Source organism: Lucilia sericata, unplaced genomic scaffold (genome assembly GCF_015586225.1).
Source record: "Lucilia sericata isolate MDLA Ls3-8-SP2 unplaced genomic scaffold, ASM1558622v1 Contig000104F_arrow, whole genome shotgun sequence".
NCBI lineage: Eukaryota > Metazoa > Arthropoda > Insecta > Diptera > Calliphoridae > Lucilia > Lucilia sericata.
The window spans coordinates 286,168-309,218 of record NW_023994136.1 but is presented as its reverse complement, the minus strand read 5'-3'; the positions used below and the strand labels follow the sequence as shown (position 1 = coordinate 309,218).

At 31.2% G+C, this 23,051-nt stretch overlaps 5 protein-coding genes across 9 annotated transcripts; 2 read left to right on the top strand and 3 right to left on the bottom strand.

Annotated features, from left to right (window-relative positions):
• The first annotated feature begins 2,896 nt into the window (after positions 1-2,896).
• On the top strand, positions 2,897-4,483 carry LOC119600085 (sentrin-specific protease 8). Of its 2 annotated transcripts, XM_037950129.1 has the most exons (3): positions 2,913-3,007; positions 3,111-3,278; positions 3,336-4,483. In XM_037950129.1, exon 3 carries the CDS (start codon positions 3,419-3,421, stop codon positions 4,064-4,066), a length of 648 nt encoding a protein of 215 aa, XP_037806057.1. In that variant the 5' UTR covers positions 2,913-3,007; positions 3,111-3,278; positions 3,336-3,418; the 3' UTR covers positions 4,067-4,483. The 2 variants fall into 2 exon arrangements, with proteins under 2 accessions (XP_037806058.1, XP_037806057.1); XM_037950130.1 differs by having other exon boundaries at positions 2,897-3,280; positions 3,338-4,483.
• Positions 4,484-5,110: 627 nt separating this feature from the next.
• LOC119600084 (fatty-acid amide hydrolase 2-B) lies at positions 5,111-10,117 on the bottom strand. 2 transcript variants are annotated; one of them, XM_037950127.1, is made up of 4 exons: positions 9,930-10,117; positions 7,105-7,444; positions 6,827-7,046; positions 5,111-6,743 (listed from the first exon to the last, which is right to left on the bottom strand). In XM_037950127.1, the coding sequence occupies exons 2-4, from the start codon at positions 7,348-7,350 to the stop codon at positions 5,560-5,562; spliced, it is 1,650 nt and encodes a 549-aa protein (XP_037806055.1). In that variant the 5' UTR covers positions 7,351-7,444; positions 9,930-10,117; the 3' UTR covers positions 5,111-5,559. The 2 variants fall into 2 exon arrangements, with proteins under 2 accessions (XP_037806055.1, XP_037806056.1); XM_037950128.1 differs by lacking the exon at positions 9,930-10,117 and adding an exon at positions 9,768-9,822.
• A 585-nt stretch (positions 10,118-10,702) lies between these two features.
• Positions 10,703-13,722, top strand: LOC119600121 (cytochrome b5 reductase 4). Of its 2 annotated transcripts, XM_037950192.1 has the most exons (5): positions 10,703-11,011; positions 11,096-11,480; positions 11,626-12,607; positions 12,671-12,760; positions 12,826-13,722. In XM_037950192.1, the coding sequence occupies exons 2-5, from the start codon at positions 11,165-11,167 to the stop codon at positions 13,034-13,036; spliced, it is 1,599 nt and encodes a 532-aa protein (XP_037806120.1). In that variant the 5' UTR covers positions 10,703-11,011; positions 11,096-11,164; the 3' UTR covers positions 13,037-13,722. The 2 variants fall into 2 exon arrangements, with proteins under 2 accessions (XP_037806120.1, XP_037806119.1); XM_037950191.1 differs by having other exon boundaries at positions 10,703-11,480.
• Positions 13,723-14,822: 1,100 nt separating this feature from the next.
• Positions 14,823-18,804, bottom strand: LOC119600120 (succinate dehydrogenase [ubiquinone] flavoprotein subunit, mitochondrial). 2 transcript variants are annotated; one of them, XM_037950189.1, is made up of 5 exons: positions 18,510-18,804; positions 16,814-17,328; positions 15,851-16,727; positions 15,587-15,789; positions 14,823-15,504 (listed from the first exon to the last, which is right to left on the bottom strand). In XM_037950189.1, exons 1-5 carry the CDS (start codon positions 18,561-18,563, stop codon positions 15,174-15,176), a joined length of 1,980 nt encoding a protein of 659 aa, XP_037806117.1. In that variant the 5' UTR covers positions 18,564-18,804; the 3' UTR covers positions 14,823-15,173. The 2 variants fall into 2 exon arrangements, with proteins under 2 accessions (XP_037806117.1, XP_037806118.1); XM_037950190.1 differs by having other exon boundaries at positions 14,833-15,504; positions 16,814-18,390; positions 18,463-18,769.
• Positions 18,805-19,824: 1,020 nt separating this feature from the next.
• On the bottom strand, positions 19,825-22,947 carry LOC119600113 (serine palmitoyltransferase 1). Its single transcript, XM_037950180.1, has 7 exons — positions 22,808-22,947; positions 22,313-22,751; positions 21,538-22,031; positions 21,347-21,476; positions 21,077-21,274; positions 20,651-21,016; positions 19,825-20,162 (listed from the first exon to the last, which is right to left on the bottom strand). The coding sequence occupies exons 2-7, from the start codon at positions 22,361-22,363 to the stop codon at positions 19,995-19,997; spliced, it is 1,407 nt and encodes a 468-aa protein (XP_037806108.1). The 5' UTR covers positions 22,364-22,751; positions 22,808-22,947; the 3' UTR covers positions 19,825-19,994.
• Between the last annotated feature and the right edge of the window lie 104 nt (positions 22,948-23,051).

The following is a 23,051-nucleotide window of genomic DNA, read 5'->3' as shown; positions in this document are numbered from 1 at the left end:
GATTCTCAAAATATTTTAAGTCTAGCGATGGCCGTTCGTGAGCTGGACCACATATTGCATATTTTGTTTAAGAAAAAACTGTAAAATTTCCTTTTCTTTCTCATTCCGTATTCTTCCTATCTAAAGTTTATTTACTCTTTGTTAAGTCGTTTTTCATTATATGTAGTAAATTTGTTAACTATATATGGCCCTTTGGGCTCAGTTATAATTGTAAAATAACAAATAAATAAAATTTATAAAAATAACTAAAAAGGGACTTTTTTGTAACCGGTCCAGCTCACGAACGACCATCGATAGACTAAAAATATTTTGGGAACCATCATAAAACAAACCAAAGATTTTTTGAAACTGGGTAAACTTTTGGGTTGAACATGAAAAATTGTGTCCTTCATAGGAAATTTTCTTGAAAACAGTCCAGCTCACGAACGGACAACAGTAAACCCAAAATATTTTGGGTAACATCATATATTACATAACAGCGAATATTTTGAGGCGGGGGTAACTCAAGCACCATTTTTTGTGAGTCGGTCTAATGTACATACATATGTACATTAAATGTGCTTTTAAAAATATATTGGGTTTGGGTGCGTCTTATTTTATATCAAAAGGATAAAGAGAAGCCCATTACGGAAATCGTTTGAACTTGTACCAAACTGGTAAAAGGAATCCTGTTCCGGAAAACAAATAAAATCTTTAAAAGGAATCCTGTTCCGGGACACAATTAAAAACTTTCAAAATTGTTTAAAAATATGTTGGAATGTTAAAAATTAAAAAATACAATGTGTTTATGTAAAAGTATGTAAAAACATTTGTAGATGAAACGTACAGCATTCCTGGATCACTGTTTCGAATTCTTGATTTAAACTAAAATAAACTACAGATTTAGCTATCGGATGATACAGCTATCAATGACAATCTCTGGCTGAGTATGACTCGGGTCGTTCCAGAGCGATGATACAATTGTCGTGGGAAACCCAACACTCCCCAAACCATCAAAAACGGTGGATAACCAACTATATCTGTGGCAGACATGCGTTTAGAGGTCAAAAATAAAAATATCGAAAAATAAAAATGGGCGTACCCAAGGAGGAGTACTACCACTTTTACTCTTATATCTTACCAAGCTTCCTGTAATGCCTCTTGTGCCAAAATCACCTAATACTAGGCCATCATCACAGATTTTTTTCAGTAGCACAAACTTAGGTTATCTGCTTCAAAATCCACGGACCAAAAAAGTAAGGATGGAGCTTAAAATCTCCGTAGAAGAACAAATTACAATATTAGGGATAGTCTCTGACAGCCTCATTCATTTAGCAGAACACGCAAATTAGGGTTCTATAAATCGACTTTCGAATAATCGAACAATCGACTTTTTGTCGAAGTCGACTATTTTGTTCCAAAAAAGTCGATAACTCGACTATGGTCTGTGAAAAAAGTCGAAAAGTCGACTTTGTTAATAAAAGTCGAAAAAAATCGATAAGTCGAAAAAAGTCGATAAGTTGAATAAAGTAGAAAAAAGTCGAAAAGTCAAAAAAAGTCGGAAAAAGTCGAAAACTCGAAAATTGTAGAAACAAGTCAAAAATAGTCGAAAATCTTAAAAAAAAGTGGATAAAAAAGTCAAAAACTCTAAAATAGGAAAAACTCGAAAAAAGTAAAAAAATAGTCGAAAAAATCGAAAAGTCGAAAAAATTCGAGAAGTCGAAAAGTCGACTATTTATAAAATACTTATAGTCTAAAAGTCGACTTTTAATTAAATGAAAAAGTCGAAAAGTGGAAAAATCTACTTTTTATAATATGCAAAAAGTCGAGAAGTCGACTTTTAACTAAATGAAAAAAGTAGAAAAGTCGACTTTTCGTTTTAACTATAGAACCCTAGTGTGAGGGCTTCATTAAATATCGCGTTTGGACTAGGGTTCTATAGTTGAAACGAAAAGTCGACTTTTCGACTTTTAGACTTTTTGCATTTAGTTAAAAGTCGACTTTTCGACCTTTCGACTTTTTCCATTTTATGAAAAGTCGATTTTTCGACTTTTCGATCTTTTTCATTTATTTAAAAGTCGACTTTTAGACTTTTCGACTTTTAGTATTTTATAAATGGTCGACTTTTCGACCTTTCGACTTTTTCCGACTTTTCGACTTTTTCCGACTTTTTTCGACTTTTCGACTTTTTCCGACTTTTTTCGACTTTTCGACTTTTTCCGACTTTTTTCGACTTTTCGACTTTTTTCGACTTTTCGACTTTTTTCGACTTTTTTCGACTTTTTCGACTTTTTCCGACTTTTTTCGACTTTTCGACTTTTTCCGACTTTTCGACTTTACGATTTTTTACGACTTTTTGACTATTTTCGACTTATTTCGACTTTTTTCGACTATTTTTTTACTTTTACTTAGAGTTTTTGACCTCTTTTCCACTTTTTTAAAATTTTCGACTTTTCGACTTTTTCCGACTTTTCGACTTTTTCCGACTTTTCGACTTTTTCCGACTTTTCGACTTTTTTCGACTTTTCGACTTTTTTCGACTTTCTTCGACTTTTTTCGACTTATCGACTTTTTTCGACTTTTCGACTTTTTTCGACTTTCCGACTTTTCGACTTTTTTCGACTTTTATTTACAAAGTCGACTTTTCGACTTTTTTCATAGACGATAGTCGAGTTATCGACTTTTTTGGAACAAAATAGTCGACTTCGACTTTTCGACTCTTTTCGACAAAAAGTCGATTGTTCGATTATTCGAAAGTCGATTTATAGAACCCTAGTTTGGACTATCGCATACGTTCTCTTCTACACAAATTTTTGACAAATCATATTACTTGTGGTATAATATAAAAGGCGCTTTAGCTTCTGTCATTCAATTCTTGTAGGGTAGCCATTCAATGAACAAACATTAGTTCATATAAAGTCTGGCAACTATTTGTCGTGGATTTGTAAAACGATTTATTCCATTTGTCGAACAATTTATCACTAATCCAGTGAATACCTTTTCTGTGCTGATGTTTGTCAAACTGCATGTATAAAAACACATATTTCTGGAATTAATGTTATCAAACTGCATATATAAAAAATATATACCACATATAAATCATTACTAATGTTACCACCTTACAAATGTAGATTGGCATAACTTTCAATTTCATTGGTGTTTGCAAAATTGAATATGGCCATTTTCAAGAGAAAGGGGAAGTAATGTAAAATTGCATGTTTTGCGCATTATTATCAATAGTTTTCGTTCAAAAATAACTAGACGTACACAAGCATAAATATAAAAAGAAAATTAAAAAGGTAAACAAATGGAATAATTTAGTATCTGAATAAGAAAGAATATTTCAATCATTCCAGGTGGTTCTATTTAAGTTAACGATTTCACCCAACCTTTTAATTTCAAGAACGTCAACATAAGTGTAAATAAAAAGGTAACTACGATGAGTTCCTATACCCACGCCGATCCTATTGCTTTAAGCTTTAATGAAACGTGTCTACGGATGTCGGATATACAACTACTGCAAGGTCCTCATTGGTTAAACGATCAAATCATTTCATTTTATTATGAATATCTTGAACGTGTGAAATATAAAAATAATCCAGATTTATTATTTGTGCCGCCAGAAGTAACCCAATGTATGAAATTTGCCGATGATGGTGAGTTGGAGACGTTGCTAAATCAGTTAGAGGCACCGAAGAAACCCTTCATATTCTTTGTATTAAATGATAATGATTCAACCCAAGCGGGCGGAACACACTGGTCGTTGTTGGTATTCTCGAGGCCAGAAAAGTCCTTCTTCCACTTTGATTCTTGGGGTAACAACAATTCGAACGCTTCACATCAGTTTGTACAGCGCATAAAAGAAGCCTTAAATTGTCGCATTTGCCAAATTAAGCCTATTAGGTGTTTGCAACAGGCTAATGGTTACGACTGTGGCATCCATGTGATCTGTATGACAGACAACATTGCCGATAATGTCAATCGCTATGAATGCGTTGAAGGTGTGGGGCATTTACATCAGGATATTATCTCTGCTAAAAGGTCAGATCTTTTAAAATTGATACAGTCCCTCGGCGGTAAAATTTAAATATTTATGATCATATATGTAGGTACATATGTATTCATTTTCCAATTCTTATTTTCATCATAGATATTACTTTTACAAAACCAATTCATGAAATTATTACATTTTTCATTAAACTAAAGTCTCGACCATTTTTCGTATTAAATGATAATCCTCTTGAAAAACTTTATTTTTAGATTTAATCTCTTTAATTTTCTAAATTTGTACAATAAGATATTTACTCCGTTCGTTATTTTCATTATTAAACTATTAAATTATTAAAAAAAAACTATTTACATTACAATACATAAACAAACATATAAAATTTAATAACAAATCGAAATATTTATAAATATATACCGAAAGGCTTCATTTTGAATGAAATAAAATACGTATTTTAATAAAATTCACAAATATTCAATTAAATGGGACACTCTTAAATCGATGTATAACAATTAAAAGGCCAAATAGACTACATAAACGGCTCGGTACAAATCTTAATATTTTACGTTTGTGCAAACCTGTTGTGTAGTGTATGAGGGTGTTTCTAGTTTGTACAGCCGCTTGAGGCTTGTTTAAACATATTGAATTTTTGTCAAAACGTTTGTTTATATGGTTTATATCTATTAAAAATAAAATTTATTTCTATGCATAATTGACGTCTGAATTAGCGAGAGTTCAAGAAATCGGTGCTTGATTGAGTAGTGTGTGTGCAAATGAAAAATGTATGTTTGTGAATCCGTTTATGTAGTCTATTTGGGCCTTAAGGTTTCCTAAATGAGTTTTTATGATAAATATTTATTTCAGTTGAGCTCTCGAAATATACCACTCTAGTGATATTTTTAAAACATACTGGACCTAGTGGTGACTAATCATGAAGATTTACATTTAGAATAATTATTAAACTACTGCGAAAACGCCTTTTTGCAAAACAAAATAAAAATGTAAAACATTTCTAGAATCTGAGAAGTTAAATAAAATGACCTATTCAAGAATGATCTGGCAAATGCCACTTTTTTAACTTATTTGAACTTAATAGATCAGAATAGCATAGTAAAAATAAAATAATTGAAAATATATAGTAGAAATATTTATTTCCAAAATACATATTTTAAATACAAACATTATGTTTTTACAACACACTCAAATGATTATTTAAGAAATTCAACGGTTATATGTATATCTTCACTTAAAACCCAAACGGCAATAACTAACCAAAAATTCGAAATCAATTTTATTGTTGATTCTGATGTTATACATACATATGCCCAAATTAACGGTTTTTCTCACGAAAAACAAAAGGACATATTTACAAAAAAACAATTTGTTTATTGAATAAAAATAAATCGCGCTGATAGAAACATACTTTTCAATGTAAATAGTTTTTTTGCTTCTGTAAAATTTCAAAAATGTTAAATAGGGCCGTTTGCATTTTAGGTGACGATATGTAAGTAGTATTTTCAAAATACTGTATAAATTATTAAATATGTTATAAAAGATCCTTACAAAATCCAAATTTAAATGCTTATTGTAGGCCTTTTCCAACCTCCAAAGGCTTTTTCCAGTTCTTCAGCAACAGCTAAACAAAGACGATCCTGATTAAAGTTAGCTATAACTTGAACGCCAATAGGTAGACCTTCAGATCCCAAAGTACCCAAAGGGACAGCTGTTGCAGGAAATCCCAAAACATTAATAATACCAGTATAAGAAAAATTAATAGGTCTTATTATGGGTTCATTGTGATAAGGAGCTACGGTGGGATGAGTTGGATATATGAGCACGCCATTATCACCAAGAAGTTTTTGCATTTCTTCGCGCAATTCATTGCGTTTCTTAACCAAATGATAATATTTAGGAGATCCAAATTGACATTGAGATTTATCCAAGATAGCAGTGAGTAGTCCAATAAATGTATGTTTCGAAACCCCTATAAACCATTTCAACAGTTCGATATAAGGATTGATGGCATATTTTAAATTCCCCAACTGATGTTCGAAACCATAACCGGAATCGTCTTTCATATTAGCGAACCATATTGTAGCAGATTGCCGAAATTGTGGTAACTGAACTTCTTCAACGGAAACTTTTAGTTTGTTCTGCAAATAGTCAACAATGCGACTAATGCCTTCTTTAATATCCTTATCAACTGGGGAAACTAAACGACCACCGCCATCGTCTTCCTTATAAAAGAACTTGAGCTTCTGCAAATCGACTGGTTCATCAAGTTTTAATAGAGATGCCTTTTCGCCGGCAATAATTTTCAGAACAGGCTTCAAGTCTTCAGCATGTCTTACCATAGGTCCAATACCCAAAAAAGAATTTTGTTCTTCAGAAAATGGAATGGGAAATTGTCCTTCATTTGATACTACAAACTTTGAGGGTTTGTGGCCAAAGATGCCATTGAAGAAGGAAGGCATACGAATGGATCCTCCTATATCTGAACCTAATCCAAAGGGGGATGCAGCTGCCGCCTGTATACATCCTTCACCGCCACTCGAACCTCCAACAATTCGATTTGTATCGTATGGATTACGACTGCGTCCATGTACTGTATTATTACTTTCCCACCACATACAAACTTCTGAAACATTAGTTAAAGCAAATGGAATAGCTCCAGCCTGACGCATTAATGCAATTGTTTCGGCATCTTTTTCCGCTCTAACATTTTTCCGTTCATACAGGCCAGAAGTGTGCAACAAACCTAAAAAGCATAAAATAATGGGTTGTTAACAATGTTTACTTTTAGGGATCGGAAAACTTAATATATATTAGAGCGCTAAATACCCTTAACGGCTATACAATCTTTTGTTGATATCGGAACTCCTAAAAACGGTTTTTCCTTTTCCAATTCTTCCTCAGATAATTTTCCAGATTTAATTAAATTATCTGCTTCTTCAGCTTCTTTCATTGCGTCATCGAATCGTTCATCTACTACACAGTTTAATAAAGGATTAACATCTCTGATTCGTCGGATGAAAGATTCCAAAACTTGTACACTTGTTAGCTGCGTTCAAAAGAAGTTATTGAAAAGAAATTTAATATCAGACACCATACTTATTTACCTCTTGTTTTCGTATCTTTTTAGCCAATGAACTTGCCGATTCTAATAGAATCGGATCAGTAATGGCCGGCATAGATTTTCCATTAACTCCGTAAACTAATTGAAATATAAATCGGGCAATTATGTTTACAAAACGAAATGCCCAACTTTCGATTGTTCTTGCAAATGATGAACTTGTGCAATTGGCAGTTACTGTATTAATATTGGTGGGCTTTCGATGGGCATTATATGTGCTTGTCTCCGACATGTTTATTGTAAATCTATGTACAATGTTTATAATATATATGTATATATATATATATATATATGGAATGTTCAAAATGCAACAGGAAAATTATCCGCTAAAATGGAGAAATATTTATATTTAAAAATATATAGAATACTAGAATATAACTGTTTTTTGGAGGGAAAATGCCACAGCACTACCTTATTGCCAATACTTTTCTGATAGTAAAAAACTATTTTTATTAATACTCTTATAAAGTAATGCTATAGTATTTTTGATATTTGCAAATATTACAAAAATGAATAATAAACCTAATGTATATATAATATATATTATAGAATTATAAAGTTTTTAAATCTGAATTCATTCTTGTTCTGTAATGTTGATACGCAATGTTTCTGCACAAAATTTCCAAAAATGCTGACTCATTGCAATCCGATGTCTGAAAAACTTCTGTACATATACATATGTATGTATTTATGTATGTACGTATTTCTAGTTGTTTATCGACAGCTACTGAGTACACCTATTATGATAATCTCTGATATTCAAAAATAAAGATTATCAGTACATTCATATGTATGTATGTACATTAGACCGACTCACAAAAATTGGTGCTTGAGTTACCCCCTCAAAATATTCGCTGTTATGTAATATGATGTTACCCAAAATATTTTGGGTTTAGTGTTGTCCGTTCGTGAGCTGGCAGTTTTCAACAAAATATAGTATGGGGGACACGATTTTTCATGTTCAATACAATAATTTACCCAGTTTCAAAAAATCTTTGTTTTGTTTTATAATGGTTCCCAAAATATTTCCAGTTTATCGATGGCCGTTCGTGAGCTGGACCGGTTGCAAAATAGTCACTTTTTAGTATTTTTTTTTTAAATTATACAGTTATTTCTTAAACAAAATATACAATATGTGGTATCGTTTTTGAAGCCACGTCTAGTGGTGTGCAAAATTGTGCACACATTTTATTTTTATTAATGAAAACCTTAACACTTTTAAATATTTTGGAATATGACAATTATGAGCAGACGGTTATTTATGATTAATACATCATTGGACGCTGCTTTTAAACCCCCTTCAAACGATACCCCATATTGGATATTTTGTTTCAAAACAACACCAAAATTTGAAAAAAATAATTCAAAAATACCTTATTTTAAATTGGTCCGCTCACGAACGGTCATCGCTAGACTTAAAATTTTTGGCAATCGTCATAAAACAAAGCAAGGTAAATATTGAGAGGGGTAACAAAAACACGTTTTTGCTTTCCATGCAAAGTGAGTCGGTCTAATGTACATATGTATGGACTTTGGACAACAAAAATTTTAGGATTTGCTGTTTATACCTACATATTGTCATATGAAATCCAAAAAGCACTAAATTTAAGGTTTTTGTTTTATTGGCGGAGATATGAAACTTACGCCCTTCAGAATTTGTTTTTTCTAAAACACAAAAGGGTGTAAGATACATTAAAAAAATACATAGTAAGTTTCAAAATTTAGGGCCTTTTGGATTTCATATGACAATGAGTAATTATTTCCCAATAACGAAACCAGTTTTTAAGAGACATTTTGGAATAAGAATCCTTTGCAATAATGCCTTTTTAAATTCATGTCCAACTCAAATGTAAAAAAAATCGAATAAAGATATAAACCAAAAATAATTTATTTTAGATTTCAGTCTTTTAGGTGTCGATTCAAAAATTTGAATAATACCCAATATTTACGCCAAATAGAAACATGCTTTACATAAAGGACGACGTACGTATATGTTTAGATTGGACTTGGAAAGCCTTACCAATTTAATCGATTGGATTTTTTCAATACCTATGTATGTACATACTATGTATCATAATTTTGGTCTACGGCAAAAATGTTACCTTAAACATAAGTATATGGTATACATACATATGTACATTATTTATCGTTTATACATAGGTTTTTTACTTTACCAATTTGAAAATAATGACATCATTTTATTTATAAACACTCGAAGAGCATAATTTGTTCTTTGTTTCTTACCCAAAACTAAATGAAAATTTAAAATCAATTAGCTAATAATGTCCATATTAAGAATGAATGAACCAAATTTCTATTACAAATCATCTCTTAAATGTAAAGTTTCAATATATATAAAGATCTGTTAAATTTACTATATGTATATATCCTATATTAGTTGAGATATTAGAAAGGTTTTATTAATTACTCCCCTTACAAAAAGGTCCGGCAAATTAATATACAAGTGTTACCTAAAAAGGCAGTGTAAATATCACTCTTCGATTTAAAGTTTCGTTTGTTAAAATATTGTATGTATGTACTTATAACTATACATCTGAAATTCATTAACTTCTTTTATTTTATATGCATTTTTGTGCACTATCAAAGCATTCTTACGTAATTAAATAAACTCTAAAAAAATTCCATTACTTTTTAACTTTGAGCAGAAACGCTGATATCTTATTGCAAAACTGGTGACTTTTTATGTACACATGTATGTACGTATTGCTTTATATTGTAATATGACTGGAGTTTTCTTTGTCCATTCATCCCTATAGAAATTTAAAACAATAAAATAATGAAAGAACTTACACTTTTCCCGACAGCTGATGGAATACTAAATTTATAACAAAAAAAAATAATTTAAAAAAGGCTACAAAACAATTTCCATTTAATAATTGGCAGAAAAAGCAAGTGAATAACAATAAAATGTTTTTACGCGTCTTTATTGCTATCTTTAGTGTATATCTATATGTATGTATCTACGCTTTGGTATGTTCGCGAAATACTACAAAAGAAAATGAAAATCATATGTATTTTAGTGTTTCATTTTTTGCGTTCCTGCACAAGATGATTCAAAATTTGATTGGCTAGGTCGATTTCATTTCTGCTTACAAATTTTGTAGATAGTGTGCAATTCATTTTGGCGACAGTTAAAATATAGATAGTTATAAATATATATATATATATATATATATATATATATATATATATATATATATATATATATATATATATATATATATATATATATATATGTAACTGTACCGACCTGATGACAAACTGTCGCCAAAATGAATTGCACACTATCTACAAAATTTGTAAGCAGAAATGAAATCGACCTATTTGTCATCAGGTCGGTACAGTTACATATATATATACATATATATATATAAAATCCTCTTGACAACATCTTAGTTTTTTATATAGAGTTTGCCAACAACAAAGCAATATATATATATATATATATATATATATATATATATATATATATATATATATATATATATATATATATATAGAAGTGTCCCTGTGATGTTTTAATTTTATACATAACGTTGAAGCGTTTTGACAGTTACAATTTAAAAATACCAATGTGTTCACTCTGCCTATAAAAAACAATCAGCTGGTATCGGCATGGCGAATTGCAGGTGTTATCATCGTTACTACAGCTGTTTATAACATCTTTACAGTGAAACGTCAAATTACGCGTATAAAAAGTTTTCAACCAGATTCTAGTCTGTCAAACTCCACATAAACAAATTAATGAATTCGACTGTGTTACCTTCTAGTGTACGTTTTATTTTTATAAGTTTATGTGTTATATTGTATATTTTTTCAATAAAAAGCATGGTTTGTTAATTATTACAGAAATAATAAAATTAAGTTATAAGGTGAATTAATATTTTCAAGTTGATGTAGAAAGGTTGACCTTTTTAATACATACATACATATATATGTATGTACCTATTCAACAGGAAGATACTTAAAATACCGTATTTTTTAAAAAAGAGGGAATACATCGAAATTAATAAGGAAAGGAAAGAATGGCAGATAATTTATTAGTTCCTCCATCGGAGGGTACAAATTCGTCGTTATTGACTGCGGCAGTACCACAAAAATTTCAAAATACCGGTTCCGCAACGGGAAATCCACGCAACAAATGTGCGCTAAAACCCGGTCATTCTTTAATGGATTGGATAAGGTTGGGAAATTCAGGCGTTGATTTATCTGGTACTGGTGGACGAACGGTGTCAGTAACAAGGGAAGAATTGGTTAAGCATAACACAAGAAATAATGCTTGGATGGCAATAAATGGCGTTGTATATAATGTAACAAGATATATGGATTTTCATCCTGGAGGTACGTACACAATAAAAAATGTATTTCAACTTAATCTTAAGAACAAAGATTTGATAGTTTATAACGATTAATAGAAATATGTAATAATTGTCTTCATTATACCTATCAATTATTAATAAAAAAATTCTACACCTTATGTATAAAGGAGTTGAAGAACTTATGCGCGGTGTTGGCTCAGATGCTACTAAACTCTTCAATGAAGTACATGCTTGGGTTAACTATTCGCAGTTACTAAATAAATGTCGTATAGGCCCTCTTACAAACACCGTTAAAATGGAATCCATAATTAAGGAATCACTAAGTCCACCTAATAAAACTCCATTCGATTTATTTGCAAAACCCGTAACAGAGTTCGATGTTGTACCCCGTTTGGACTGGATACAGAAACATGATGATATAACTTTATTTTTTTATACAAAGCAGTTATGTAATCCGGGTTCTTTAATACGGCTAGTAAATAATGAGGACAATCATATTGAAATATGGATTCTTATTGGCTTTTATCTTCATAAATTTGATTTTACATTACAAGGACGAGTAAAATGGCCACCAAAACTAATGCAAATATCTACTGAAAGTGGTAAAATTGAGGTAAAATTTAAAAAACATGACGAGCAAATTAAATTGTGGAGTGATTTGGGCAAATATAATAAATCGAAAATATTGTCTACCTCTTCAGAGTATGAGACATCATTGTTAGATTTTAAAATGTCTTACAAACACCAATTTAATAATGATTCTTTCGTCATTTCGTTGAAAAATGAAAACATTATTTATACTCTTCCAATAGGCTATCATATAACAATTGAAGATTGCGTAAATGAAATAAAAATGACGAAATGTTATACACCTGTTCCTAAGAAATATGTCGATAAATACTTGAACAATGAAATGGGCATGGAATACAAACATTTTCTAATAAAACAATATCCTCATCGAAACAGTTTTTCCCATTACTTGTGCAATTTGGAAATGGATACAATATTGAAACTTTCTTTACCGAAGGCAAATTTCATACTGTCGACGTTAGCATCGCATAGAAGATTGTGTTTTCTTGCAGCAGGCAGTGGTTTGACACCATTTTTAGGGCTGATAGAGCATTTATTACAAAGAAACACAAATCGAATGTAAGCTAACAGTCACATTCAAATACATTTCTATTTTACTTAACATATTATTTTTCGTTCTAGAGATGCTTTAAAATTGCTTTATTTTAATAAAACGTCGGCAGATATTTGGTGTAATCAAATGTTAAATGATTTATCTATAAATGATGAAAGGTAGTAATTACTGGATATATAGTTGTATTACATTTTTATATTTGCACAATATCATAATTTTCTAGGTTTGAAATTGTCAATATATTGTCAAACGCTGAAGAGTCTTGGTCTGGCAAAAAGGGGAGAGTGAGCACAGAATTATTATTTCCTATTGTAAACAAATCTATGGATAACATTTCTTATATTGCTGCATGTGGTCCAAATAATTTTATCTTAAATGTGGAAAAAATACTTAACGAATTAAATTTTCCTATTGACAATTTATTTATATTTTAAATACTTTACATATGTAAATAAATTATGCAGAATCATGTACATACATATGGGCATTTCCAACGAAAAGTATATTTTTTGTCACATCACGTCATGCACATTAATTGACAATATCTTAGGACCATTCTTTTTCATTGGTTGCCTCATACACATAAAAATATATCGAGGGACTATATTCAATAGTCCCTATCTGTCATTTTCAAGAAAATAAGATTTTTATGGCAAAATATCCAGCAAACTATCCCGCATCAGCTATTTTATAGCAATTTTTAAATTTCTGTATCTTAAAAAAAGAAAAATTCTGAATGAAAAACTTTCTATCTTATCCAAAAAATGCTTCAAACTCTATTATTTTGGATAATTTTCTGTTGCAAAACAAGTGTTTTTACTAATTATGACACTAATTTGATTAGTTTTGTAGCCGTGTTTAACCATATAACATTGATTTTGGACCAAAATCTTGTAATCTGTTGCTTTTTCAACAATTTGGTTTATATTATTTCATTAAATTTAACTATAGATGGCCTTTTAGGCTCGGTTATAACGTTCAATAAAATAAATAAATAAATTGCATAAAATATAATATTTATTGATCAAATAAAAGATTTATATTTCTATGAAAAACTCTATCTGAAGGTTGTAAAAAAAATTTTCGTAGAAAAAAGCTCTATCTGATATAAATTTTGTGCATAATTTTGCAAATAATGCAAAATTTTAAACTCCTTTTATATAAAGATTTAGAACATGGTCGTAAAAATATGTTGTACAAGAAAAAATTTAAAAATCTTCACGAACTACCGAAATAAACAGTTTTTTTGCTCTCCTGAAAACTTGTGTTATTTTAGATAGAGACTATTGAATATAGTCCCTCGATATACAATATAAAAATATGTACATATCGTCATATGCAATCCAAAAAGCCCTAAGTTACATTGAACAAATTTTTCAGGAGAAGCAAAAAAACCGTCTAAAATGATAAATAAATCGAAAATGTTCAACATTTTCTCAAGTTAAGCTTATTTCTTATTGACAAATTATTATTTGAAGAAAAATTTGCGGTTTTTGTTTTACTTACGGAGATATGAAACTCACGCCCTTGATAATTTTTTTCTGAAACTCAAAAGGGCGTAAGTTACATTAAAAAATTGTAAGTTTTAACATTTTCAACTAAATTCAAATCGGTTTTTGTTGGTCAAATAGGCCGAAACATGGAAGGCATAAGGCTTCTTTGTTTTCATAAAGATTTTCGGAAAATGGAATTTTTCTTTGAAAAAATTCTAAAACTGTTAAAAAAAATTCTCTAAATTACAAGGATTCGCTAAAAGTGCCATTTTTGTTTTATTTGATGCTAACTTATAACATTTCAGTTTCGAAGTTAAAAATTCAAAAGAATTTTAACATTTTCATGAATTTTAAGGTAATTTTAGAACAAACCCTTTTAGAATTTCATTAATAGGGACGTTGATTTTTATTTTAGGAGTGTGAAATTTAACAGGAACATGTATTTTGATTATGATGCATCATAATCAATCAAAAAGTTGATTTTGATTTTTTTGTAACTTAGAGCTTTTTGGATTTCATATGACGATATATTGTTGGTGCGTAACGTGATATGACAAAAATAGACTTTTTGGTGGAAATGCCCATATCTAACTAAAATGAAATATAAAATGTACAGAAATATAAAATGTATAAAATAAAACACAATAAGAAAACATATCCGTAATTTGAAACAGTCAATTTAAAAACATATATCAGAGAATTTGAAATGAAATCAAAACACATACAATTTTGGGTTATTTTCTTAAATTTCAATTTGAATTTATTTTTACAACTACATATTTTAAAGCGTCAAATAGAGACGAGTTGGTTGGGGGACATTTGTAATAAATAAAACAAACAGAAAAGTTCCCAGGAGGAACTTACGTCAACATCAAACTCTTCTTTTACTTAAAACAACAAAAATGAGCAGGTTAAACTAATAAAAATCATTAACATTTATAAAAAATAGTTGTAGATAAAAATTTGTGTATTTCGTTTCACAATATTTAATACGTTGGAAAAGTGAAGGAGGGAGAATAATTGGTATTATATCTGCGTGTCTGAGACTTTGAAATTAAGAAGTTAAGGATGACGAAGCTTAGTACGAGCGGATTGCTGGAGGTACGGTTTGCACAGTACTGTCCAATGTTGAATCAATTACAGCTCTGTATTTAATGTCAACTGAACCTTGGTCGTCTGTAATCCATGTTAGTGTGTGTTTGCGCCAGTGTTCTTCCATAGGTTTCTTTTGTTGACCATCTAAAGGCTTGCTGAAATCGTATTCATCAATACGTGTCTTGTAATCTTCACGGGCATGAGCACCACGGGATTCTTTACGGTTCTCTGCAGCTACAATAGTCATTCTAGCATTAGCTAACAGATTTTGTAATTCCAAAGTTTCAACCAAATCGGAATTCCAAACCATGGATCTAAATTTTATGTGTATAGAGAGAAAAAAGTTTTGTTTATATTAGTAAATGTGTTTGGTATCTTAGAGAAATGTTAACACACTTGTCTACTACTTTGATGTCCTTGAATTGTTGATAGATTTCGCACATTTTCTCGACACCTTCTTTAAGTACGGGACCATCACGGAATACAGCAGCATGATGTTGCATAGTCTTTTGCATTTTCAAACGTAAATCAGCAGTTGTAATACTACCATTGGCATGGCGCAACTTATCCAAATTGGCAACAGACATTTCACCAGCATTCTAGGAAATATGAACATATATACAGTCTCCGTATGTTGTCGATTTAATGATTAATACTTACATCTTTTAATGAAGGTGGTGTAGCACCGGGTTTATTCTCTTCGGCAATAGTTTTTGCGCAAGCACGACCAAAAACGACCAAATCTAATAGGGAATTGGCACCAAGACGATTGGCACCATGAACTGAAGAACAGGCAGATTCTCCGGCAGCATACAAGCCAGGCACAACTTTATCAGCGCCATTTTCGTCAATGGTTAGCACTTGTCCTTTGTAGTTGGTAGGAACACCGCCCATATTGTAGTGAACAGTAGGTAAGACTGGAATGGGCTCACGGGTTACATCAACACCAGCAAAGATCATTGCAGTCTCCGAAATACCAGGCAAACGTTGAGCCAATTGCTCTGGGGGCAAGTGATGCAATTGCAAATAAACATGATCCTTTTCGGGACCAACACCACGGCCTTCCATTATTTCGATAGTCATTGAACGAGACACTACATCACGAGAAGCCAAGTCCTTGGCAACAGGAGCATAACGTTCCATGAAACGTTCGCCCTTGGCATTGACTAAGTAGCCTCCTTCACCACGGCAACCTTCAGTAATAAGGCATCCGGCGCCATAAATACCTGTAGGATGGAACTGTACAAATTCTAAATCTTGTGATGGTAAACCTTGGCGGGCAACCATGGCAGTACCGTCACCAGTGCATGTGTGAGCCGAAGTGCAAGAGAAATAGGCACGACCGTAACCACCAGTGGCAATTACTGTATTGCGTGCGCGGAAACGATGAAGAGTACCATCTTCTAAATTCAGTGCGATAACTCCACGACATTCACCATTTTCGAAAAGTAAATCAAGGGCGAAATATTCAACAAAGTAATTACAATCATAGCTTAAAGATTGTCCGTATAGTGTGTGCAATAATGAATGACCAGTTCTGAAATGTATCGATTAAAAGTATTGATAAAAAAATATGTTATTTTTAACGGACACCATTGAATCGTCAAGGAATTTGCTATTTACCTATCAGCTACAGCACAACATCTATGAGCTTGACCACCTTTTCCGAACTTTAAACTTTGTCCGCCGAAAGCACGCTGATAAATTTTACCATCAGGAGTACGAGAAAACGGCATACCATAGTTCTCCAACTCGATAACAGCCTTTGGGGCTTCACGTGTCATATAGTGAATAGCATCTTGATCACCCAACCAATCAGAACCTTTTACAGTATCATACATATGCCATTTCCAGTCGTCTTCCTCCATATTACCCAAGGCAGCATTAATACCACCCTGAGCTGCAATAGTGTGAGAGCGAGTAGGAAAAAGTTTTGTCACAACAGCAGTCTTGAAGCCTTCAGCAACCAAGCCGAAAGCAGCTCTTAAACCAGCACCACCTGCACCAACCACAACAGCATCATACGCATGATCAACAATTGGGTATTCCTTAGAGATGGCATCAGGTTTGGAAGAAGCATCCTTTTTTCCATGTGTAATGTGCAAATCGCGTTGTGGCACAACGGATGATACTCGAAGCTAAAATACATAAATTGTTTTATTTCTTTGGAGGTATGTTGGTATTAATATGTTTCCATTTTATCTTAGTGATTAAAGAGGTTAGCAATATACATACATATGTACATACATATGTATGTATGTGTGAAAATATTGAAAATAAATTAATGTTTTAAAGGAAATTTGATAAAAACATTTTTTCCATTCCATGAACTCTAAAAACTTGGCTGAAGGGTTAAAGTTTATAAAGTGATGAGCTCGTGTATATGTTGGAATACAAATTAAAAACTTTAACATGCAAATGCTAACAATATTCATAAAACTTTCAAATGAATCAGTAATTATCTAGATGAATAACATCAATTACAGTAATTTTGATGAAACAGCTTAATCCCGAATCGAATATTTTTAAATGTAACGAATAACAGAGTAATATGTCCTAATGAAATATATTCCTACAAAGCATAGGTACCTATACCAAAATAAAGATATTCATTGCAGGAATTTGATTAAGAACTACCTGCGGGACAAGTGCCACAGTATTATTCAAATTATTACCTACTAAACGTGCTTTGTTACCTGCATATGTACATACATACATATATACCGCATTAAATCAACCTTTTTTTTTCATGGATGTCACATAAATGTACACTAAAATTGTAATAAAATTAACCTTAAAGATGATATTATAGAAACACAGACGATGGGCCTGAACTTAAAGGGAATATAGTTTGTAGTTTTCCTGGTTTCTTTAATTTACTCGGAACAAGAATAATGGACATTTTAATATCAAATAATGCACACATACTACTCGTATTATTTGTACTAATAATATTATCTAATGTCTAATCACATGCTGTCAAAGAAAATGCAAAATAATGAAGCTATTAAATAATTTAATGACATCAAATTTTTCTATTTATTAAAAATTGCTAAGAAAAAAATTACATAACCGCAATATATTTAAACATTTTTCGAGAACTGTGAAATGAAAACCAAATAACATTTAATAACATTTTCTTCGTGGGGGTGTATTTTTCAATATTTGTTGATTGTTGCCGTTGAAGTTACAACTCCATACTTTAGACGAAAATCAAGAATATTTGCAAAATATTGATTGTGTAATTACGATTCAAACAATTTTTCCTTTACCAAAATCTTTGCATTTTATCATATCACACCATTCAAAATCCACCTACCATTGCAGCCGCATTTTTTGCCAAAATCGATGGCACACGCATTAAGCTTGCCATTATTTATTTAATTTAATATAGTACCGTTAAAAGGGTTTTGTAAGACAACGTTCTGAAAATTGTTTTAATTTTTTATTGTTGTCACCTTTTTGACGGTATAAAAAACCAATTTTAATTCGTTTTCAAATTAAGTTCTCTTGAATTTTTCCCCAACCACTAACTCTCTCACACACACGACTTTTCATGCGCTCGATTTATTTGTGACTGAATGAAAAATAGTAGACAACAGGTCTGATAAATATAAATCATAAATGTACCAACTTCGTTAACAAAATGTACTTTTTATCCCAATAATGTACTAAAACCAGTTTTCAATGAATATTTTATACTTATAGGATCCAGTTACACCAGTTTGTACGTTAAAAATATTTTATAAATTAATAATAAAGAAAATAAAGAGCAATAAAAATATAAATTTATTTTTAATCGTATTTTTATTTATGTTTTAGATTTTCTATTTTCTTTATTTATTTCGAATTATATCAATTGTAATCACACCTTTTTTTATTGAAGTGTGTTAATATTTTAGATTTAGGTAATACGAAAAAAGTATCTTGCAGACCTGATACTAGATAGAACGTACAGTTGTATTAAATTGTATAATATTTAAAAGCTGCTTTTATTGGTTGATTTTTAAAGTAGTATGTTAGGTAGTAGTGTTAAGAAATACACGATTATAGATCTGAATGATTTTTGCCCAGCACATTGAAGACTATCATAAGTGATTCTTTTACTTTTCATTCCTTGTATACATACATATGTATATGTAAATAAAACAATGCATTATTTTTCATGATCAGATTTCGAGCAGTTTAAAGTTTGTTACTCTATTAAATATTTATTTCAAAGTTTATAAAAAATAGTTCTATGATATAACACAAATTTTTAAGAGTTTGGATTGTGTAAGGCCAAAACTTTAAGAACTTGTACATACATCTATAAGTAACATTGATTCTCAAATTTTCTTTTGAAGATCATTTGATGCCGATTTTCGTAATGAAAGTTCATGATTTACCACATCACCCAAACTTACCTTCCAGAAATGCTTTTAACGTCCATAATTGACTTATATTTAAATATTAGTATCCCTTTGAAATAAACCAGTATTATATTTAGATAAATCGATTCAACAAATTTTATACGTTTAGGCCTCCATGTTTGTGTCAATAAATATCATAAAATATGAATTAAGGTAAAATCCGACAAAAATTTAAATATACACAAAACTGATATTCGGGCATGATTTACTACACTTTGATGTCTGTTTTATCTTATATTTTTATTGTGATTAGATTATGTGCAGTTTTTTTTTTAATACACAAATAAAAGTCATTAATTTTTAATTTTTTGTTTAAATTGAATATATGTACTTAAATAAGCATGTTTGTACATTTTTTAAATAAATTTGTACAATAGTAACAAAACAATAAATTATGGTAATATATCATTTGCAACTTCTTCAATGATATTGAATGCATGTTCCATCTCTTGTTTAGTTAAAAGGCGGTTTGTAGTTATACGTATGCTATGACGTATAGGATGCTTTTCCATGTTATGAAGATAGCAAGCTTGAATAACAGCAATGCCCCGGGAAATACACTGAAATTAATGAAATTTAATTATTTAATTATAATAATATACATATGTACATTAGGGTATAACCAAAATTAGGCCCTATCACCACGTGGTAGCCAGAAGTGTTCTAATAACGAAAATATTTTCATCGGGTCATTCTGGTGCAAAAACCTTTCGCGCCAAATCGATTTTCTAAAAACATTCACAAATAAATTTATATGAATTTTTAATAATACATATAATAAACATGTTTGAGAGCTGAATTAGAAAGGGGGTAAACCGCCGCCCCTATCCTTGATTTTTCTCCGTATAAATGTAGTGGTCAAACAATGACCACGACATTTATACGTATGAAAAAAATTAAATTTAGTTTAGAGCAAATATCAAAAACTTTAACGCATTTGCCGCGAAAACATTTTTAACGCTAGGGAAAAAGTGAAATACTAGGGCCGATATGTAACTGTATAAAAGTTATTACCCTAATGTACATATATAGCTTACGATAAAATTACCTTGTTCGATATTGTTGTTAGACATCTTTCTTCTTCGCTGGAATCGTCTAAGGGTGTGGCAATGTACAGATGTTTTACGGGAGACAGTTCGTTGCCTTTAAGTTGAAGTTTTGATAACTTTGAAAATATATTGTGCAAAAGTTTAGAGTTATTTTGCAATTCTTCAAATATTTTGGGTTCCTTCTCAAATCGATTTAAGCCTGAAATTGCAGCCTGACACAACATTGGAGGTAATGAGGCTGAAAAACAATAACCTAGGCCGGAGAGACGTTGATGTTCTACTATAAAATGGGAACCAACACAAAATCCTCCAATAGAGCCAACAGCCCATTCCATGCCTGCCGATATGAGGTCAACATCACCACGCTAGAATAAACCAATTTATTGGAATTAATACTTTTGTTTGGATATGTTATTTAAACTTACATTGACATTAAAATGTTCAGTAAGACCACGACCACTTTTACCCAAAACTCCAAATGAAACACTCTCGTCCAGGAATAATCGAAGTTTATATTTCGATCTAAGCTCCACTAATTCGGGTAATGGACAAATTTCGCCTGTATTTATGAAGATACCCTCAACTACCAAAAATCGACGAGTTTTTGATGATTTTTTGGGATTCTGAAATATACAAAGTAGTTTTAAGGCAAATGTACATACATACATACGCATATAATTTGTACATTATATTACCTTTAGATCTCTTGCAGCCTGTTCTACTAATAAACGTTCCAAATCTTTCATATTATTATGCTTAAAATAATAGATTGTACTACGCGAAGCGTCAAGGCCTTTTTGTATAGCAAAATTGCAAGCTTCATCGCTAAAATACCAAAAGAAGGTTTAAACCACCAGTGTTTAATATTATAAGAAATATGTATTACACAAAAATTATGTCTCCTCGTTTGGAGTATGCTGGAATGGCACTAGCAACGGTCGAAAATCCATAGGAATATACAACAGCTTCCTCCATTTCCATGAATTTAGCTATACGTTCTTCCAATTCCAAATGAACATCCATGGTACCGTAAAACCCCCTAGGTCCACAGGAACCAACACCATATTTTCGAAGACTTTTACAAGCATCCTCTAAAATTTGATCATCCTCCAGCAAACCTAAGTAGTTATGGGTGGCTAAATTGAGACAATCATTACCATCGACTACCACACGTTTTCCTACTTTCGATTGAACTAAATGGGTACGTAAAAGTGGATGATTAGGATCAGTATGCGCAACTAAAGGTTCAGGCTCATAGCTGGCTATTATTTCCTCTTCCTCCTCTTTGCTATAGCGTTTGCGTCCATTGCGTTTATAAAGCAAAAGCCAAATTACCGATAGTAAGAGAAAAGCTTCCAAAATGATCGCATATAATGGAGTCTACAAGAAAACTATAGTTAATATGCATACATACATATTTATAAACAACAGATATGTATATCACTTTGATGGATGTTTCCAATTAAACCAAGTCTAGTATGTTTAAAAATAGATGTGCATATCTATGCTTTTATATTTCAATGGCAAAGATCAAAAATTCTATTGGTATAATTAGCTCATGTTGGAAAAAACATATCTATTACGTGTTGTTAACCGTTCATTATACATATAACATGTCTACATATTACCTACATTTGTATTTAAAATAGGTATAAACTTACATTTTTGAATATCCTTTGAATTTCATCAAATAAATATGGAATGGCCACCATTTTTATACCTTTACTAGATAATTATTTAAGAATGTATGTATGTACTGCAAATGAAGCGGAGTTATGACGAATTGATGACAAAATAAACTATGCACCACCAATAATAATGAAGATAAAACGTCACCGTTAACTCGTGCTAATTGTTTAGATAATTTACTTCAATGACAATATAGTATGTTCAGAGAAATGCCATTGCCAATCCTTGATTCATTCTTCTTTACGCTTTAGAGTGTGGCCATGAGCATTCTGTTATGCAAATGGAGTGACTAATATTTTTAGATACTTTTTCATAAACAAATTATTTATTTAATAACTTCTGTGTGTTGCTGAAAGATAAGTTTTTACCAATATGTGTTTGCAGTTGGAGGAGGTATTTAAGCGTGTAAACCTGTGAAAGGAGGGTATATGTTATCAATGCACTTAGTCTATTTTTATGTATTTTACCCAAATACTGAATTATTATCTTATAGCTTTATTTATATTTACTATTTTATAGTAAATTTAATTAAATTAAGTGTTCTTCTTCGAGGAACAAAGTTACCGTCACCACCCCAATAAAAGAACCGAGCCAATTGAAATTGATGGCCGGCGTCTAAATTCATCTTGTCTTCGGCGGCGACGTTTACAAGAACGTGACGAGACGGCTTATAAATGCAGTAAAAGTTGTAACCCAAATGTTATTTACATA

What these genes read in the sequence shown, in the direction of transcription:
- LOC119600085 (XM_037950130.1), top strand. Translation starts at nt 3,419, where the DNA reads ATGAGTTCCTATACCCACGCCGATCCTATTGCTTTAAGCTTTAATGAA.
- LOC119600084 (XM_037950127.1), bottom strand. Translation starts at nt 7,350, where the DNA reads ATGTCGGAGACAAGCACATATAATGCCCATCGAAAGCCCACCAATATT. An exon ending in AAAAGATACGAAAACAAGAG is followed by an intron (nt 7,047 to 7,104) that starts GTAAATAAGTAT and finishes TTTTGAACGCAG; the next exon opens with CTAACAAGTGTACAAGTTTT. An exon ending in AGATTGTATAGCCGTTAAGG is followed by an intron (nt 6,744 to 6,826) that starts GTATTTAGCGCT and finishes TATGCTTTTTAG; the next exon opens with GTTTGTTGCACACTTCTGGC.
- LOC119600121 (XM_037950192.1), top strand. Translation starts at nt 11,165, where the DNA reads ATGGCAGATAATTTATTAGTTCCTCCATCGGAGGGTACAAATTCGTCG. An exon ending in CAAAGAAACACAAATCGAAT is followed by an intron (nt 12,608 to 12,670) that starts GTAAGCTAACAG and finishes TTTTCGTTCTAG; the next exon opens with AGATGCTTTAAAATTGCTTT. An exon ending in TTATCTATAAATGATGAAAG is followed by an intron (nt 12,761 to 12,825) that starts GTAGTAATTACT and finishes ATAATTTTCTAG; the next exon opens with GTTTGAAATTGTCAATATAT.
- LOC119600120 (XM_037950189.1), bottom strand. Translation starts at nt 18,563, where the DNA reads ATGGCAAGCTTAATGCGTGTGCCATCGATTTTGGCAAAAAATGCGGCT. An exon ending in CACCACCTTCATTAAAAGAT is followed by an intron (nt 15,790 to 15,850) that starts GTAAGTATTAAT and finishes CATATTTCCTAG; the next exon opens with AATGCTGGTGAAATGTCTGT. An exon ending in GACATCAAAGTAGTAGACAA is followed by an intron (nt 15,505 to 15,586) that starts GTGTGTTAACAT and finishes CATAAAATTTAG; the next exon opens with ATCCATGGTTTGGAATTCCG.
- LOC119600113 (XM_037950180.1), bottom strand. Translation starts at nt 22,363, where the DNA reads ATGGTGGCCATTCCATATTTATTTGATGAAATTCAAAGGATATTCAAA. An exon ending in TTCAAAGGATATTCAAAAAT is followed by an intron (nt 22,032 to 22,312) that starts GTAAGTTTATAC and finishes GTTTTCTTGTAG; the next exon opens with ACTCCATTATATGCGATCAT. An exon ending in CTGAACATTTTAATGTCAAT is followed by an intron (nt 21,017 to 21,076) that starts GTAAGTTTAAAT and finishes GGTTTATTCTAG; the next exon opens with CGTGGTGATGTTGACCTCAT.